The 20,457-nt window shown below is 38.9% G+C and overlaps 1 protein-coding gene across 10 annotated transcripts in view; it reads left to right on the top strand.

Annotated features, from left to right (window-relative positions):
* postna (periostin, osteoblast specific factor a) overlaps nucleotides 1–20,457 on the top strand; it is a 92,781-nt gene that overhangs the window by 56,743 nt on the left and 15,581 nt on the right. For all 10 annotated transcript variants that reach the window (XM_036967323.1, XM_036967321.1, XM_036967320.1 and 7 more), the window contains exon 17: nucleotides 67–111. In XM_036967323.1, the coding sequence (XP_036823218.1) occupies nucleotides 67–111 (45 nt within the window). The remainder of the gene's footprint in view (nucleotides 1–66; nucleotides 112–20,457) is intronic.

Below are 20,457 nucleotides of genomic sequence, written 5' to 3'. Positions count from 1 at the left end.
TGATCATGACAGCCTTGATGTTTTCTTAGCATTGATGTAATACCAGCTTGTTTTTTGTTGTTGCAGAGAGGACAGTCACCACGACAACAACCCACATCAGAGTAGAATCAGGTAAACCTCTTGTTCTTTACTGTCAATGTTGAAGCAGCATTTCTTTAAATGCAGTCCTATTACACTCCTGTATAATATCTCTAGTCAGTCATATTACACTCCTGTATAATATCTCTAGTCAGTCCTATTACACTCCTGTATAATATCTCTAATCAGTCCTATTACACTCCTGTATAATATCTCTAGTCAGTCCTATTACACTCCTGTATAATATCTCTAGTCAGTCCTATTACACTCCTGTATAATATCTCTAGTCAGTCCTATTACACTCCTGTATAATATCTCTAGTCAGTCCTATTACACTCCTGTATAATATCTCTAGTCAGTCCTATTACACTCCTGTATAATATCTCTAGTCAGTCCTATTACACTCCTGTATAATATCTCTAGTCAGTCCTATTACACTCCTGTATAATATCTCTAGTCAGTCCTATTACACTCCTGTATAATATCTCTAGTCAGTCCTATTACACTCCTGTATAATATCTCTAGTCAGTCCTATTACACTCCTGTATAATATCTCTAGTCAGTCCTATTACACTCCTGTATAATATCTCGAATCAGTCCTATTACACTCCTGTATAATATCTCTAATCTGTCCTATTACACTCCTGTATAATATCTCTAGTCAGTCCTATTACACTCCTGTATAATATCTCTAGTCAGTCCTATTACACTCCTGTATAATATCTCTAGTCAGTCCTATTACACTCCTGTATAATATCTCTAGTCAGTCCTATTACACTCCTGTTTAATATCTCTAGTCAGTCCTATTACACTCCTGTATAATATCTCTAATCTGTCCTATTACACTCCTGTATAATATCTCTAGTCAGTCCTATTACACTCCTGTTTAATATCTCTAGTCAGTCCTATTACACTCCTGTATAATATCTCTAGTCAGTCCTATTACACTCCTGTATAATATCTCTAGTCAGTCCTATTACACTCCTGTATAATATCTCTAGTCAGTCCTATTACACTCCTGTATAATATCTCTAGTCAGTCCTATTACACTCCTGTATAATATCTCTAGTCAGTCCTATTACACTCCTGAATAATATCTCTAGTCAGTCCTATTACACTCCTGTATAATATCTCTAATCTGTCCTATTACACTCCTATATAATATCTCTAGTCAGTCCTATTACACTCCTGTATAATATCTCTAGTCAGTCCTATTACACTCCTGTATAATATCTCTAGTCAGTCCTATTACACTCCTGTATAATATCTCTAATCTGTCCTATTACACTCCTATATAATATCTCTAGTCAGTCCTATTACACTCCTGTATAATATCTCTAGTCAGTCCTATTACATTTCTGTATAATATCTCTAGTCAGTCCTATTACACTCCTGTATAATATCTCTAATCAGTCCTATTACACTCCTGTATAATATCTCTAGTCAGTCCTATTACATTTCTGTATAATATCTCTAGTCAGTCCTATTACACTCCTGTATAATATCTCTAGTCAGTCCTATTACACTCCTGTATAATATCTCTAGTCAGTCCTATTACACTCCTGTATAATATCTCTAATCTGTCCTATTACACTCCTATATAATATCTCTAATCAGTCCTATTACACTCCTGTATAATATCTCTAGTCAGTCCTATTACACTCCTGTATAATATCTCTAGTCAGTCCTATTACACTCCTGTATAATATCTCTAGTCAGTCCTATTACACTCCTGTATAATATCTCTAGTCAGTCCTATTACACTCCTGTATAATATCTCTAGTCAGTCCTATTACACTCCTGTATAATATCTCTAGTCAGTCCTATTACACTCCTGTATAATATCTCTAGTCAGTCCTATTACACTCCTGTATAATATCTCTAGTCAGTCCTATTACACTCCTGTATAATATCTCTAGTCAGTCCTATTACACTCCTGTATAATATCTCTAGTCAGTCCTATTACACTCCTGTATAATATCTCTAATCTGTCCTATTACACTCCTGTATAATATCTCTAGTCAGTCCTATTACACTCCTGTATAATATCTCTAGTCAGTCCTATTACACTCCTGTATAATATCTCTAGTCAGTCCTATTACACTCCTATATAATATCTCTAGTCAGTCCTATTACACTCCTGTTTAATATCTCTAGTCAGTCCTATTACACTCCTGTATAATATCTCTAATCTGTCCTATTACACTCCTGTATAATATCTCTAGTCAGTCCTATTACACTCCTGTTTAATATCTCTAGTCAGTCCTATTACACTCCTGTATAATATCTCTAGTCAGTCCTATTACACTCCTGTATAATATCTCTAGTCAGTCCTATTACACTCCTGTATAATATCTCTAATCTGTCCTATTACACTCCTATATAATGTCTCTAGTCAGTCCTATTACACTCCTGTATAATATCTCTAGTCAGTCCTATCACACTCCTGTATAATATCTCTAGTCAGTCCTATTACACTCCTGTATAATATCTCTAGTCAGTCCTATTACACTCCTGTATAATATCTCTAGTCAGTCCTATTACACTCCTGTATAATATCTCTAATCTGTCCTATTACACTCCTGTATAATATCTCTAGTCAGTCCTATTACACTCCTGTATAATATCTCTAGTCAGTCCTATTACACTCCTGTATAATATCTCTAGTCAGTCCTATTACACTCCTGTATAATATCTTTAATCTGTCCTATTACACTCCTGTATAATATCTACATTCAGTCCTATTACACTCCTGTATAATATCTCTAGTCAGTCCTATTACACTCCTGTATAATATCTCTAGTCAGTCCTATTACACTCCTGTATAATATCTCTAGTCAGTCCTATTACACTCCTGTATAATATCTCTAGTCAGTCCTATTACACTCCTGTATAATATCTCTAGTCAGTCCTATTACACTCCTGTATAATATCTCTAATCTGTCCTATTACACTCCTATATAATATCTCTAATCAGTCCTATTACACTCCTGTATAATATCTCTAGTCAGTCCTATTACACTCCTGTATAATATCTCTAGTCAGTCCTATTACACTCCTGTATAATATCTCTAGTCAGTCCTATTACACTCCTGTATAATATCTCTAGTCAGTCCTATTACACTCCTGTATAATATCTCTAGTCAGTCCTATTACACTCCTGTATAATATCTCTAGTCAGTCCTATTACACTCCTGTATAATATCTCTAGTCAGTCCTATTACACTCCTGTATAATATCTCTAGTCAGTCCTATTACACTCCTGTATAATATCTCTAGTCAGTCCTATTACACTCCTGTATAATATCTCTAATCTGTCCTATTACACTCCTGTATAATATCTCTAGTCAGTCCTATTACACTCCTGTATAATATCTCTAGTCAGTCCTATTACACTCCTGTATAATATCTCTAGTCAGTCCTATTACACTCCTATATAATATCTCTAGTCAGTCCTATTACACTCCTGTTTAATATCTCTAGTCAGTCCTATTACACTCCTGTATAATATCTCTAATCTGTCCTATTACACTCCTGTATAATATCTCTAGTCAGTCCTATTACACTCCTGTTTAATATCTCTAGTCAGTCCTATTACACTCCTGTATAATATCTCTAGTCAGTCCTATTACACTCCTGTATAATATCTCTAGTCAGTCCTATTACACTCCTGTATAATATCTCTAGTCAGTCCTATTACACTCCTGTATAATATCTCTAGTCAGTCCTATTACACTCCTGTATAATATCTCTAGTCAGTCCTATTACACTCCTGAATAATATCTCTAGTCAGTCCTATTACACTCCTGTATAATATCTCTAATCTGTCCTATTACACTCCTATATAATATCTCTAGTCAGTCCTATTACACTCCTGTATAATATCTCTAGTCAGTCCTATTACACTCCTGTATAATATCTCTAGTCAGTCCTATTACACTCCTGTATAATATCTCTAATCTGTCCTATTACACTCCTATATAATATCTCTAGTCAGTCCTATTACACTCCTGTATAATATCTCTAGTCAGTCCTATTACATTTCTGTATAATATCTCTAGTCAGTCCTATTACACTCCTGTATAATATCTCTAGTCAGTCCTATTACACTCCTGTATAATATCTCTAGTCAGTCCTATTACACTCCTGTATAATATCTCTAATCTGTCCTATTACACTCCTATATAATATCTCTAGTCAGTCCTATTACACTCCTGTATAATATCTCTAGTCAGTCCTATTACACTCCTGTATAATATCTCTAGTCAGTCCTATTACACTCCTGTATAATATCTCTAATCTGTCCTATTACACTCCTATATAATGTCTCTAGTCAGTCCTATTACACTCCTGTATAATATCTCTAGTCAGTCCTATCACACTCCTGTATAATATCTCTAGTCAGTCCTATTACACTCCTGTATAATATCTCTAGTCAGTCCTATTACACTCCTGTATAATATCTCTAGTCAGTCCTATTACACTCCTGTATAATATCTCTAATCTGTCCTATTACACTCCTGTATAATATCTCTAGTCAGTCCTATTACACTCCTGTATAATATCTCTAGTCAGTCCTATTACACTCCTGTATAATATCTCTAGTCAGTCCTATTACACTCCTGTATAATATCTTTAATCTGTCCTATTACACTCCTGTATAATATCTACATTCAGTCCTATTACACTCCTGTATAATATCTCTAGTCAGTCCTATTACACTCCTGTATAATATCTCTAGTCAGTCCTATTACACTCCTGTATAATATCTCTAGTCAGTCCTATTACACTCCTGTATAATATCTACATTCAGTCCTATTACACTCCTGTATAATATCTCTAGTCAGTCCTATTACACTCCTGTATAATATCTCTAGTCAGTCCTATTACACTCCTGTATAATATCTCTAGTCAGTCCTATTACACTCCTGTATAATATCTCTAGTCAGTCCTATTACACTCCTGTATAATATCTCTAATCTGTCCTATTACACTCCTGTATAATATCTCTAGTCAGTCCTATTACACTCCTGTATAATATCTCTAGTCAGTCCTATTACACTCCTGTATAATATCTCTAGTCAGTCCTATTACACTCCTGTATAATATCTCTAGTCAGTCCTATTACACTCCTGTATAATATCTACATTCAGTCCTATTACACTCCTGTATAATATCTCTAGTCAGTCCTATTACACTCCTGTATAATATCTCTAGTCAGTCCTATTACACTCCTGTATAATATCTCTAGTCAGTCCTATTACACTCCTGTATAATATCTACATTCAGTCCTATTACACTCCTGTATAATATCTACATTCAGTCCTATTACACTCCTGTATAATATCTCTAGTCAGTCCTATTACACTCCTGTATAATATCTCTAATCAGTCCTATTACACTCCTGTATAATATCTCTAGTCAGTCCTATTACACTCCTGTATAATATCTCTAGTCAGTCCTATTACACTCCTGTATAATATCTCTAGTCAGTCCTATTACACTCCTGTATAATATCTCTAGTCAGTCCTATTTCACTCCTGTATAATATCTCTAGTCAGTCCTATTACACTCCTGTATAATATCTCTAGTCAGTCCTATTACACTCCTGTATAATATCTACATTCAGTCCTATTACACTCCTGTATAATATCTCTAGTCAGTCCTATTACACTCCTGTATAATATCTCTAGTCAGTCCTATTACACTCCTGTATAATATCTCTAATCTGTCCTATTACACTCCTATATAATGTCTCTAGTCAGTCCTATTACACTCCTGTATAATATCTCTAGTCAGTCCTATTACACTCCTGTATAATATCTCTAGTCAGTCCTATTACACTCCTGTATAATATCTCTAGTCAGTCCTATTACACTCCTGTATAATATCTCTAGTCAGTCCTATTACACTCCTGTATAATATCTCTAATCTGTCCTATTACACTCCTGTATAATATCTCTAGTCAGTCCTATTACACTCCTGTATAATATCTCTAGTCAGTCCTATTACACTCCTGTATAATATCTCTAGTCAGTCCTATTACACTCCTGTATAATATCTTTAATCTGTCCTATTACACTCCTGTATAATATCTACATTCAGTCCTATTACACTCCTGTATAATATCTCTAGTCAGTCCTATTACACTCCTGTATAATATCTCTAGTCAGTCCTATTACACTCCTGTATAATATCTCTAGTCAGTCCTATTACACTCCTGTATAATATCTACATTCAGTCCTATTACACTCCTGTATAATATCTCTAGTCAGTCCTATTACACTCCTGTATAATATCTCTAGTCAGTCCTATTACACTCCTGTATAATATCTCTAGTCAGTCCTATTACACTCCTGTATAATATCTCTAGTCAGTCCTATTACACTCCTGTATAATATCTCTAATCTGTCCTATTACACTCCTGTATAATATCTCTAGTCAGTCCTATTACACTCCTGTATAATATCTCTAGTCAGTCCTATTACACTCCTGTATAATATCTCTAGTCAGTCCTATTACACTCCTGTATAATATCTCTAGTCAGTCCTATTACACTCCTGTATAATATCTACATTCAGTCCTATTACACTCCTGTATAATATATCTAGTCAGTCCTATTACACTCCTGTATAATATCTCTAGTCAGTCCTATTACACTCCTGTATAATATCTCTAGTCAGTCCTATTACACTCCTGTATAATATCTACATTCAGTCCTATTACACTCCTGTATAATATCTACATTCAGTCCTATTACACTCCTGTATAATATCTCTAGTCAGTCCTATTACACTCCTGTATAATATCTCTAATCAGTCCTATTACACTCCTGTATAATATCTCTAGTCAGTCCTATTACACTCCTGTATAATATCTCTAGTCAGTCCTATTACACTCCTGTATAATATCTCTAGTCAGTCCTATTACACTCCTGTATAATATCTCTAGTCAGTCCTATTTCACTCCTGTATAATATCTCTAGTCAGTCCTATTACACTCCTGTATAATATCTCTAGTCAGTCCTATTACACTCCTGTATAATATCTACATTCAGTCCTATTACACTCCTGTATAATATCTCTAGTCAGTCCTATTACACTCCTGTATAATATCTCTAGTCAGTCCTATTACACTCCTGTATAATATCTACATTCAGTCCTATTACACTCCTGTATAATATCTCTAGTCAGTCCTATTACACTCCTGTATAATATCTCTAGTCAGTCCTATTACACTCCTGTATAATATCTCTAGTCAGTCCTATTACACTCCTGTATAATATCTACATTCAGTCCTATTACACTCCTGTATAATATCTCTAGTCAGTCCTATTACACTCCTGTATAATATCTCTAGTCAGTCCTATTACACTCCTGTATAATATCTCTAGTCAGTCCTATTACACTCCTGTATAATATCTCTAGTCAGTCCTATTACACTCCTGTATAATATCTCTAATCTGTCCTATTACACTCCTGTATAATATCTCTAGTCAGTCCTATTACACTCCTGTATAATATCTCTAGTCAGTCCTATTACACTCCTGTATAATATCTCTAGTCAGTCCTATTACACTCCTGTATAATATCTCTAGTCAGTCCTATTACACTCCTGTATAATATCTACATTCAGTCCTATTACACTCCTGTATAATATATCTAGTCAGTCCTATTACACTCCTGTATAATATCTCTAGTCAGTCCTATTACACTCCTGTATAATATCTCTAGTCAGTCCTATTACACTCCTGTATAATATCTACATTCAGTCCTATTACACTCCTGTATAATATCTACATTCAGTCCTATTACACTCCTGTATAATATCTCTAGTCAGTCCTATTACACTCCTGTATAATATCTCTAATCAGTCCTATTACACTCCTGTATAATATCTCTAGTCAGTCCTATTACACTCCTGTATAATATCTCTAGTCAGTCCTATTACACTCCTGTATAATATCTCTAGTCAGTCCTATTACACTCCTGTATAATATCTCTAGTCAGTCCTATTTCACTCCTGTATAATATCTCTAGTCAGTCCTATTACACTCCTGTATAATATCTCTAGTCAGTCCTATTACACTCCTGTATAATATCTACATTCAGTCCTATTACACTCCTGTATAATATCTCTAGTCAGTCCTATTACACTCCTGTATAATATCTCTAGTCAGTCCTATTACACTCCTGTATAATATCTACATTCAGTCCTATTACACTCCTGTATAATATCTCTAGTCAGTCCTATTACACTCCTGTATAATATCTCTATTCAGTCCTATTTCACTCCTGTATAATATCTCTAGTCAGTCCTATTACACTCATGTATAATATCTCTAGTCAGTCCTATTACACTCCTGTATAATATCTCTAGTCAGTCCTATTTCACTCCTGTATAATATCTCTAGTCAGTCCTATTACACTCATGTATAATATCTCTAGTCAGTCCTATTACACTCCTGTATAATATCTCTAATCAGTCTTATTACACTCCTATATAATATCTCTAATTAGTCCTATTACACTCCTGTATATTATCTCTAATTAGTCCTATTACTCTCCTGTATAATATCTCTAATCTGTCCTATTACACTCCTATATAATATATCTAGTCAGTCCTATTACACTCCTGTATAATATCTCTAATCAGTCCTATTACACTCCTATATAATATCTCTAGTCAGTCCTATTTCACTCCTGTATAATATCTCTAGTCAGTCCTATTACACTCATGTATAATATCTCTAGTCAGTCCTATTACACTCCTGTATAATATCTCTAATCAGTCTTATTACACTCCTGTATAATATCTCTAATTAGTCATATTACTCTCCTGTATAATATCTCTAATCTGTCCTATTACACTCCTATATAATATCTCTAGTCAGTCCTATTACACTCCTGTATAATATCTCTAATCAGTCCTATTACACTCCTATATAATATCTCTAGTCAGTCCTATTACACTCCTGTATAATATCTACATTCAGTCCTATTATTATCCTGTATAATAACTCTATTCAGTCCTATTACACTCCTGTATAATAACTATATTCTGTCCTATTACACTCCTGTATAATATCTACATTCAGTCCTATTACTATCCTGTATAATAACTCTATTCAGTCCTATTACACTCCTGTATAATAACTATATTCTGTCCTATTACACTCCTGTATAATATCTACATTCAGTCCTATTACTATCCTGTATAATAACTATATTCTGTCCTATTACACTCCTGTATAATATCTACATTCAGTCCTATTACACTCCTGTATAATATCTCTAATCAGTCCTATTACACTCCTATATAATATCTCTAGTCAGTCCTATTTCACTCCTGTATAATATCTCTAGTCAGTCCTATTACACTCATGTATAATATCTCTAGTCAGTCCTATTACACTCCTGTATAATATCTCTAATCAGTCTTATTACACTCCTATATAATATCTCTAATTAGTCCTATTACACTCCTGTATAATATCTCTAATTAGTCATATTACTCTCCTGTATAATATCTCTAATCTGTCCTATTACACTCCTATATAATATCTCTAGTCAGTCCTATTACACTCCTGTATAATATCTCTAATCAGTCCTATTACACTCCTATATAATATCTCTAGTCAGTCCTATTACACTCCTGTATAATATCTACATTCAGTCCTATTATTATCCTGTATAATAACTCTATTCAGTCCTATTACACTCCTGTATAATAACTATATTCTGTCCTATTACACTCCTGTATAATATCTACATTCAGTCCTATTACTATCCTGTATAATAACTCTATTCAGTCCTATTACACTCCTGTATAATAACTATATTCTGTCCTATTACACTCCTGTATAATATCTACATTCAGTCCTATTACTATCCTGTTTAATATCTCTATTCAGTTCTATTACACTCATGTATAATATCTCTGTGGTACAGTATCTACCAAAGGCAAAGACTGGGTGTTTCAGTTCTTCATTGCTGCCCTGATAAACTACTTCCTCTGCCTCCCTAAATCTCTATGTTTTTCCGTATGTAATACTGGACTCCGTTTATGTTCATTAATCAGGTCTCTTGTTGATGAGGTAATTGAACTGTCACTGTTTCGTTAGTAGATGCGGATACACTTGGCCAGTATCTGTCATGTTGGACCTGGGCCCAATCTAGCATAAGCCTGGCTCTCTGTATTGGGTAACATCGCTTTGAGGATAAGCAGTTTGGTGAAGGCTAAGTAGGAAGTGAGAGAGACTGTCTGCCTCTCATCAAAGGGACAATCTGTGATTGCTGCACCCATTTTTCTTTAAACTTCTAAATGAATGATATGTACCCAGTGATTCTAGAAGAATATAACTTATAAATGTTATCTGCATTGTTATTGTTTAAATTACAGACGCCTCTTTAAAAATGCACCCAGAGAACTCTAGCTGAGGTTTTATATCAGGTTGAGTGCTGTTCAGCCAATGGTGGTTTGTAGAGGTCTGTGCCTCTGAAAGTTGTGCTCTGTTTTTATAATTGGCGGGGGTCCTTATTTGTTCTTCTGTGTGCTTCGTGGGAAGGCAACGGTAACTCGTTTTACGGTGAATATGGTTGTTTGGGCTTCAGTCTGTCTCTGCTGGGTTTGTAATGAACGATGAAGGATTTACGCACGCACGCACACACACACACACACACACACACACACACACACACACACACACACACACACACACACACACATACACACACCACAAAATCCATGCAACACACTCACATGCCAGAATAGGTTGCTTTGGCAGAACCCTTCAGCACCTTTACATTACCCTGTTAGTACATCATTAGTGTCTCACACACACACACACACACACACGCACACACACACACACACACACACACACACACACACACACACACACACACACACACACACACACACACACACACACACACACACACACACACACACACACACACACTCATTAGTGTCTCCCTGGCTGGCCATGCTTATTACTGCTCATTAGTGTGTGTTAACAGACTGCAGCTGGAGCTGTGGCTGGCAATGACAGTCAAGTGCAGAAGAATTAGCGTAGCCAACTGTCTGCTCACAGCCTGCCCAAGGTACCTGACAAGAACAAATTATGTCTGTAGTTAAAAGACATTTGCCCACTTTTTGGGAAAGGAAAGATGTGGAAATGCGATGTGGCCCAAGGCGATACATCTCAGCAAAGCTCGTTTCACCTCAGCAAAGCCTGTCTCACCTCAGCAAAGCCTGTCTCACCTCAGCAAAGCCTGTCTCACCTCAGCACAGCTCGTCTCACCTCAGCACAGCTCATCTCAAGTTATATGAGTCTGGAGGTGGTATATTAGTCTGAAGGTGGTATATCAGTCTGGAGGTGGTATATTAGTCTGAAGGTGGTATATCAGTCTGAAGGTGGTATATCAGTCTGAAGGTGGTATATCAGTCTGAAGGTGGTATATCAGTCTGAAGGTGGTATATGACTGTGCATACGTATATACTGTACTCTATATCATCGACTGTATCCTTATGTAATACATGTATCACTAGCCACTTTAAACTATGCCACTTTGTTTACATACTCATCTGATTTGTACATACTGTACTCGATACCATCTACTGTATCTTGCCTATGCTGCTCTGTACCATCACTCATTCATATATCCTTATGTACATATTCTTTATCCCCTTACACTGTGTACAAGACAGTAGTTTTGGAATTGTTAGTTAGATTACTTGTTATTACTGCATTGTCGGAACTAGAAGCACAAGCATTTCGCTACACTCGCATTAACATCTGCTAACCATGTGTATGTGACAAATAAAATTTGATTTGATTTGATACGAGTCTAACAGTAACTACTGAGAGTAGCGTTAGATCTCCAAAAGCACCTCCACTACATTCTGTAGTGAGAGAGAGAAGACCAGTGCCTGATTGACAGTACAGCGTGGAGCCGAACCATGGAAGTGATTAGCGGTAGACATTAACTGCCACACAGCCATAGACCTCAGAGAGGTGGAGGGAGCCTCAGACGCTTTGATGACAGTTTACATGTGTCAGCCGTCAGCTATTTATGACTCCAATGAATACTGTCATTCTCCCTGATTTATGCTGTTGCACTGGGCCCCTTTATTATAGATGCTGTAGCACTGGGCCCCTTTATTATAGATGCTGTAGCACTGGGCCCCTTTATTATAGATGCTGTAGCACTGGGCCCCTTTATTATAGATGCTGTAGCACTGGGCCCCTTTATTATAGATGCTGTAGCACTGGGCCCCTTTATTATAGATGCTGTAGCACTGGGCCCCTTTATTATAGATGCTTTAGCACTGGGCCCCTTTATTAAAGATGCTGTAGCACTGGGTCCCTTTATTATAGATGCTTTAGCACTGGGCCCCTTTATTATAGATGCTGTAGCACTGGGTCCCTTTATTATAGATGCTGTAGCACTGGGCCCCTTCATTATAGATGCTGTAGCACTGGGCCCCTTTATTATAGATGCTGTAGCACTGGGTCCCTTTATTATAGATGCTGTAGCACTGGGCCCCTTTATTATAGATGCTGTAGCACTGGGTCCCTTTATTATAGATGCTGTAGCACTGGGCCCCTTCATTATAGATGCTGTAGCACTGGGCCCCTTTATTATAGATGCTGTAGCACTGGGTCCCTTTATTATAGATGCTGTAGCACTGGGCCCCTTTATTATAGATGCTGTAGCACTGGGCCCCTTTATTATAGATGCTGTAGCACTGGGCCCCTTTATTATAGATACTGTAGCACTGGGTCCCTTTATTATAGATGCTGTAGCACTGGGCCCCTTTATTATAGATGCTGTAGCACTGGGCCCCTTTATTATAGATGCTGTAGCACTGGGCCCCTTTATTATAGATACTGTAGCACTGGGTCCCTTTATTATAGAAGCTGTAGCACTGGGCCCCTTTATTATAGATGCTGTAGCACTGGGCCCCTTTATTATAGATGCTGTAGCACTGGGCCCCTTTATTATAGATGCTGTAGCACTGGGACCCTTTATTATAGATGCTGTAGCACTGGGCCCCTTTATTATAGATGCTGTAGCACTAGGCCCCTTTATTATAGATGCTGTAGCACTGGGCCCCTTTATTATAGATGCTGTAGCACTGGGTCCCTTTATTATAGATGCTGCTGCTCCCTTTATTATAGATGCTGTAGCACTGGGCCCCATTATTATAGATGCTGCTGCTCCCTTTATTATAGATGCTGTAGCACTGGGCCCCTTTATTATAGATGCTGCTGCTCCCTTTATTATAGATGCTGTAGCACTGGGCCCCTTTATTATAGATGCTGTAGCACTGGGCCCCTTCATTATAGATGCTGTAGGACTGGGTCCCTTTATTATAGATGCTGTAGCACTGGGCCCCTTTATTATAGATGCTGTAGCGCTGGGTCCCTTTATTATAGATGCTGTAGCACTGGGCCCCTTTATTATAGATGCTGTAGCACTGGGTCCCTTTATTATAGATGCTGTAGCACTGGGCCCCTTTATTATAGATGCTGTAGCACTGGGCCCCTTTATTATAGATGCTGTAGCACTGGGCCCCTTTATTATAGATGCTGTAGCACTGGGCCCCTTTATTATAGATACTGTAGCACTGGGTCCCTTTATTATAGAAGCTGTAGCACTGGGCCCCTTTATTATAGATGCTGTAGCACTGGGCCCCTTTATTATAGATGCTGTAGCACTGGGCCCCTTTATTATAGATGCTGTAGCACTGGGCCCCTTTATTATAGATGCTGCTGCTCCCTTTATTATAGATGCTGTAGCACTGGGCCCCTTTATTATAGATGCTGCTGCTCCCTTTATTATAGATGCTGTAGCACTGGGCCCCTTTATTATAGATGCTGTAGCACTGGGCCCCTTTATTATAGATGCTGCTGCTCCCTTTATTATAGATTCTGTAGCACTGGGCCCCTTTATTATAGATGCTGTAGCACTGGGCCCCTTTATTATAGATGCTGCTGCTCCCTTTATTATAGATGCTGTAGCACTGGGCCCCTTTATTATAGATGCTGCTGCTCCCTTTATTATAGATGCTGTAGCACTGGGCCCCTTTATTATAGATGCTGCTGCTCCCTTTATTATAGATGCTGTAGCACTGGGCCCCTTTATTATAGATGCTGTAGCACTGGGCCCCTTTATTATAGATGCTGTAGCACTGGGCCCCTTTATTATAGATGCTGTAGCACTGGGCCCCTTTATTATAGATGCTGTAGCACTGGGCCCCTTTATTATAGATGCTGTAGCACTGGGCCCCTTTATTATAGATGCTGCTGCTCCCTTTATTATAGATGCTGTAGCACTGGGCCCCTTTATTATAGATGCTGTAGCACTGGGCCCCTTTATTATAGATGCTGCTGCTCCCTTTATTATAGATGCTGTAGCACTGGGCCCCTTTATTATAGATGCTGCTGCTCCCTTTATTATAGATGCTGTAGCACTGGGCCCCTTTATTATAGATGCTGCTGCTCCCTTTATTATAGATGCTGTAGCACTGGGCCCCTTTATTATAGATGCTGTAGCACTGGGCCCCTTTATTATAGATGCTGTAGCACTGGGCCCCTTTATTATAGATGCTGTAGCACTGGGCCCCTTTATTATAGATGCTGTAGCACTGGGCCCCTTTATTATAGATGCTGTAGCACTGGGCCCCTTTATTATAGATGCTGAAGCACTGGGCCCCTTTATTATAGATGCTGTAGCACTGGGCCCCTTTATTATAGAAGCTGTAGCACTGGGCCCCTTCATTATAGATGCTGTAGCACTGGGCCCCTTTATTATAGATGCTGTAGCACTGGGTCCCTTTATTATAGATGCTGTAGCACTGGGCCCCTTTATTATAGATGCTGTAGCACTGGGCCCCTTTATTATAGAAGCTGTAGCACTGGGCCCCTTCATTATAGATGCTGTAGCACTGGGCCCCTTTATTAAAGATGCTGTAGCACTGGGCCCCTTTATTATAGATGCTGCTGCTCCCTTTAATATAGATGCTGTAGCACTGGGTCCCTTTATTATAGATGCTGTAGCACTGGGCCCCTTTATTATAGATGCTGTAGCACTGGGCCCCTTTATTATAGATGCTGTAGCACTGGGCCCCATTATTATAGATGCTGTAGCACTGGGTCCCTTTATTATAGATGCTGTAGCACTGGGCCCCTTTATTATAAATGCTGTAGCACTGGGCCCCTTCATTATAGATGCTGTAGCACTGGGCCCCTTTATTATAGATGCTGTAGCACTGGGTCCCTTTATTATAGATGCTGTAGCACTGGGCCCCTTCATTATAGATGCTGTAGCACTGGGTCCCTTTATTATAGATGCTGTAGCACTGGGCCCCTTTATTATAGATGCTGTAGCACTGGGCCCCTTTATTATAGATGCTGCTGCTCCCTTTATTATAGATGCTGTAGCACTGGGCCCCTTTATTATAGATGCTGTAGCACTGGGCCCCTTTATTATAGATGCTGTAGCACTGGGCCCCTTTATTATAGATGCTGTAGCACTGGGCCCCTTTATTATAGATGCTGTAGCACTGGGCCGAATTATTATAGATGCTGTAGCACTGGGCCCCTTTATTAAAGATGCTGTAACACTGGGCCCCTTTATTATAGATGCTGCTGCTCCCTTTATTATAGATGCTGTAGCACTGGGTCCCTTTATTATAGATGCTGTAGCACTGGGCCCCTTTATTATAGATGCTGTAGCACTGGGCCCCTTCATTATAGATGCTGTAGCACTGGGCCCCATTATTATAGATGCTGTAGCACTGGGTCCCTTTATTATAGATGCTGTAGCACTGGGCCCCTTTATTATAAATGCTGTAGCACTGGGCCCCTTCATTATAGATGCTGTAGCACTGGGTCCCTTTATTATAGATGCTGTAGCACTGGGCCCCTTTATTATAGATGCTGTAGCACTGGGACCCTTTATTATAGATGCTGTAGCACTGGGCCCCTTTATTATAGATGCTGCTGCTCCCTTTATTATAGATGCTGTAGCACTGGGCCCCTTTATTATAGATGCTGTAGCACTGGGCCCCTTTATTATAGATGCTGTAGCACTGGGTCCCTTTATTCTAGATGCTGAAGCACTGGGCCCCTTTAATATTAACCCTGTATTTTAGCCCATGGGAATTGTTCCACTGTCCAGATTAAATCAATTAAATAGACCGTAAAATCTCATGAATACAAGGGGTGGGATGCATCATCATGGATGTTTCTAAAGCTTTGGCCAAGTCAATAGAAATAGCAGCAAAACATTGCTTAGAATCAAGGGCAATGGTGACATCAAAAATCAAATCAAATGTATTTATATAACATAAATAGTGGAGGCTGAGACAGGAGGGGTCAGGAGACACTGTGGCCCCATCCGAGGACATCATTGAGGACCTTTATTAAGGTTGCACTGACACATCCATAACCTGAGTGGAAACCCGATTCTATACCTGAGATAATACTATAGACATCAAGAGACCCAGTCAGTTGATTATGGACAAGTTTTCCAACACTTTTGATAAACAAAACTAAATAGAAATGGGCCTATAACAGTTAGGATCCGATTGATCTCCCCTTTAAATGAAGGATGAACCATGACTGCTTTCCAATCAATGGGAACCTCCCCAGAAAGGAGAGAGTTAAAAAGGTCAGAGATAGGCTTGGCGTTGATAGGGGCAGCAAACTTAAAGAAGAAAGGGTCTAAACCATCTGACCCAGATGTTTTTTTTTGGGGGGGGGTCAAGTTTCAGGCGCTCGTTTAGCACCTCGTACTCAGTGACTGCCTGCAGGGAGAAACGTTGTAGTGGGACAGGGGGAAAAGAGGGAGGAGCCTCTGGGATAGTCACATTAGAAGGGGTTGCCGAGTCAAATCGGAATCCTGACTTAATGAAGTGGTGATTAAAGGGATAGTCACATTAGAAGGGGTTGAATCCTGACTTAATGAAGTCGTGATTAAAGATCTCAGCCAAGCGCGTCTTGTCAGTAACAATCACATCATCAACATTAAGGGACATGGGCAGCTGTGATGAGGAGGGTTTATTCTCCAGGTCTTTAACCGTTTTCCAGAACTTCTTGGGGTTAGGCCCACAGAGAGAGAACTGCTCCTTAAAGTAACTACCTTTGGCACTCCAGATAGCCTGAGTGCACGTATTTCTCATTTGCCTGAACGAGAGCCAGTCAGCCTGAGTATGTGTGTGCTGAGCCTTTAGCCAAATGCAATTCTTGAGGTGGAGTAACTCTGCAAGGTCACGATCGAACCAGGAGCTGGACCTGTTTTTAATTCCCAATTCCTTTATGAGGGTGTGTTTGTTAAAATGAACAATACCACTGAAAGTATAAAAACACAAGTTCCAAGAGTCTTGGACAGAGGGGATCAAGTTGATTATACCATTTTACAGAGACCAGTTCATGAAGGAAGGCTTGCTCATTAAGTATTTTAACAAGCGTCCATGACAAATCAGGACAGGTCGTTTCACTGAGCGGCCATTACGAACACAGGCTGTTAAATAGTGATCACTAAGGCCATTACAGATAACACCAGACTGATACTTATCAGGATTATTTGTGAGAATAACGTCGAGGAGAGTAGCCTTTTCTGGGTGTTTGGAGTCATACCTTGTGGTAATAATCTGAGAAAGATTTAGAGAGTCCTACTGCTTTAGGACTTGGTCAGGTGGTTTAAGTATGTCCCATTTTAGGTCACCTAGCAGGACAAATTCAGACTTGGTGTAGGGGGCAGGAGAGAGTTTAGGGAAGGTAGTATACAGGCCGGGGCTGATGGAGGACAACAGCACTCAGCAACAGTCAACAAAGAGCTATTTGAAAGTTGAATGCTTAAAACCAGCAAATCAAATTGTTTGGGGACAGACTTGGAGGAGACAGAAGTTGAAGTTGAATCACTGAAGGTGATCCTTGGGTAAAGATTGCCACTCCCCCACCTTTGGAAGATCTGTCTTGCCGAATAAAAATGTATAAACAGAAAGGTTATCATTAGTATTTTAAACACTCTTCCTTAACCACGTAATGACCAACACATCTGGATTGGAGCTGTGAACCCACACTTTCAGTTGATCTATTTTAGGTAATAAGCTTCTAGTGTTAACGTGCAGAAAACCCAGGCTTTAACGAGAGCAGAAATCAGTGAAGCAGATATCAGAGCACAAGTCAGAATTGGGGCTAGCAACAGTAGATGGGACAGGGTGTACATGCACATTTCCAGATATCATCAACAGTAGATGGGCCAGGGTGTACATGCACATTTCCAGATATCATCAACAGTAGATGGGCCAGGGTGTACATGCACATTTCCAGATATCATCAGCAGTAGATGGGCCAGGGTGTACATGCACATTTCCAGATATCATCAGCAGTAATACAATCAAGGCATGGCAGAGGACAGGGAGAGCTCTGCAGTGTTGATTTATGACATCTGAATGTGAATCAGATGGCAACAAGATCATATTGTACAGCAATTTCATCCGGTAACATGAATACAAAGCCGGCGAGAGGTGGTTAGAATATGATGGTAGGCCAACAGTCTGTGTAACCAATAGAGAGTCAGAGTCCCTAGTGTGGGAACAAACATAATCTGTCCCACGGTTGGGTAAAGAAAGTTCATAGTCAACAAATTATGCAGAAGTCGTGAGGCAAATAGGAAAATGCACAAGAAAAGTTTTTAATATATAACGACTTGGGGCTAGCCATTGTAAGTTCAGAGTCACTTGCCCCAACAGTGCGTGTGTGCTGGAGGAGAGAGAGGGGGGAGTGTGGTGGAGGTACCTGTACCAGACAGGGGGAGACAGACCAGGTCAGACGGTGAACAGATCACCAGGTGGAATCCAAGCAGCAGTGCAGCAGGTTCAAAGACTCCTGCCACTTGTTGGGCCCAAAGGGCCTCGACACCTTTCACTTCACACCTGAAGTTGTATCTTGTCTGTCACAGCAAGCCTGGCAGCCTTAACTCAGCATTCAGTCCTATAAAGTAAAATATATCTATATATAAATATATATGTAATGTACTTTATTATTAATTTTAAAAACTTTGTTTTTTTCTTCTTGGCTTTCAAAATAGCATCAGACCAAACACGACTCACTTAGTTCCAGGATGAATGATGTCCTCAGGTCTCTGCTGTTTATTTGCTTTGAGGTCAATTTTGGTCAAAATTATTTCGGTCATAATTAGGTTGTAGGTCTGGAGTTTTGATCTGGTGCGAAGAAGGCCATGCTGTGGAGGGTAGCATCTTGCATATGTCCCTGCCGAAAGATCCAAGTTTGTCTAACTCCAAATCTATCCTTTTGTATGAAGAAAAAAAAAACATGTTGAAAAATGTGAAAGCTCACATGCAGCTGTGTCTCTCTCTCTCTGAGTGGGGTGGGTCACTGCTGAAATAACTCATATATTGGTGTAACTGGTATATCACATCATAGTTTAAAACCGTTATTCATAGATTTACTGATCTAGATTCTAAATTAAGTGGTGCAACACATATCTGATCAATTATAAACCTAGATGTACAAAACCTAGATTAGCTCTAATCCTAGATAATTTTAAACCATGTTGGTGCAACCCACCCGCAATGACATAGATATGCCCCTACCACCTTAACCAAGTGATTTTTCTACTCAATGTCCCCTCTCTAGAATCAAACTTACACATTTGGGTTCACAATCTGTTTGACACAATGATTTTCATCGTTAGAAAACAGATCACCCTACCAAAGGTCCCTGCTAAAACAAACTGCAGCCTGTCTGCTGCCTTTTCATTGTCACAGCCTCAATGCCAATCACCAAACGAGGGGACTAAGTATGGGTTACTGCGGTCAAACGGCTGCATTCTGCAATAGGGATGGGACCTCATGTTGTTGACAACATTGTACATAAAACAGCGCTACCATGCTGCTCTTTTTACAGTTTTACAAACTCTTGAGGTGCATTACTTTAAAATATGCACCAATCCCCTTGATCCCTTAATAAATCCTCGTAAGGATCCTCCCCTTTTTTAGCCTAAAATGACATACCCAAATCTAACTGCCTGTAGCTCAAGCCCTGAAGCAAGGATATGCATATCCTTGGTACCATTTAAAAGGAAACACTTTGAAGTTTGTGTAAATGTGAAATGAATGTAGGAGAATATAACACATTAGATCTGGTAAAAGATAATACAAAGAAAAAACGACCATCATCTTTGAAATGCAAGAGAAAGGTCATAATGTATTATTCCAGCCCAGGTGCAATGTAGATTTTGGCCACTAGATGGCAGCAGTGCACATGCAACGTTTTAGACTGATCCAAAGAACCATTGCATTACTGCTTAGGGTTAGGATAAGAGGTAAGGTTAGGACTAG

Source organism: Oncorhynchus mykiss, chromosome Y (genome assembly GCF_013265735.2).
Source record: "Oncorhynchus mykiss isolate Arlee chromosome Y, USDA_OmykA_1.1, whole genome shotgun sequence".
Classification (NCBI taxonomy): Eukaryota; Metazoa; Chordata; class Actinopteri; order Salmoniformes; family Salmonidae; genus Oncorhynchus; species Oncorhynchus mykiss.
This window is presented reverse-complemented; position numbering and strand designations above follow the sequence as displayed.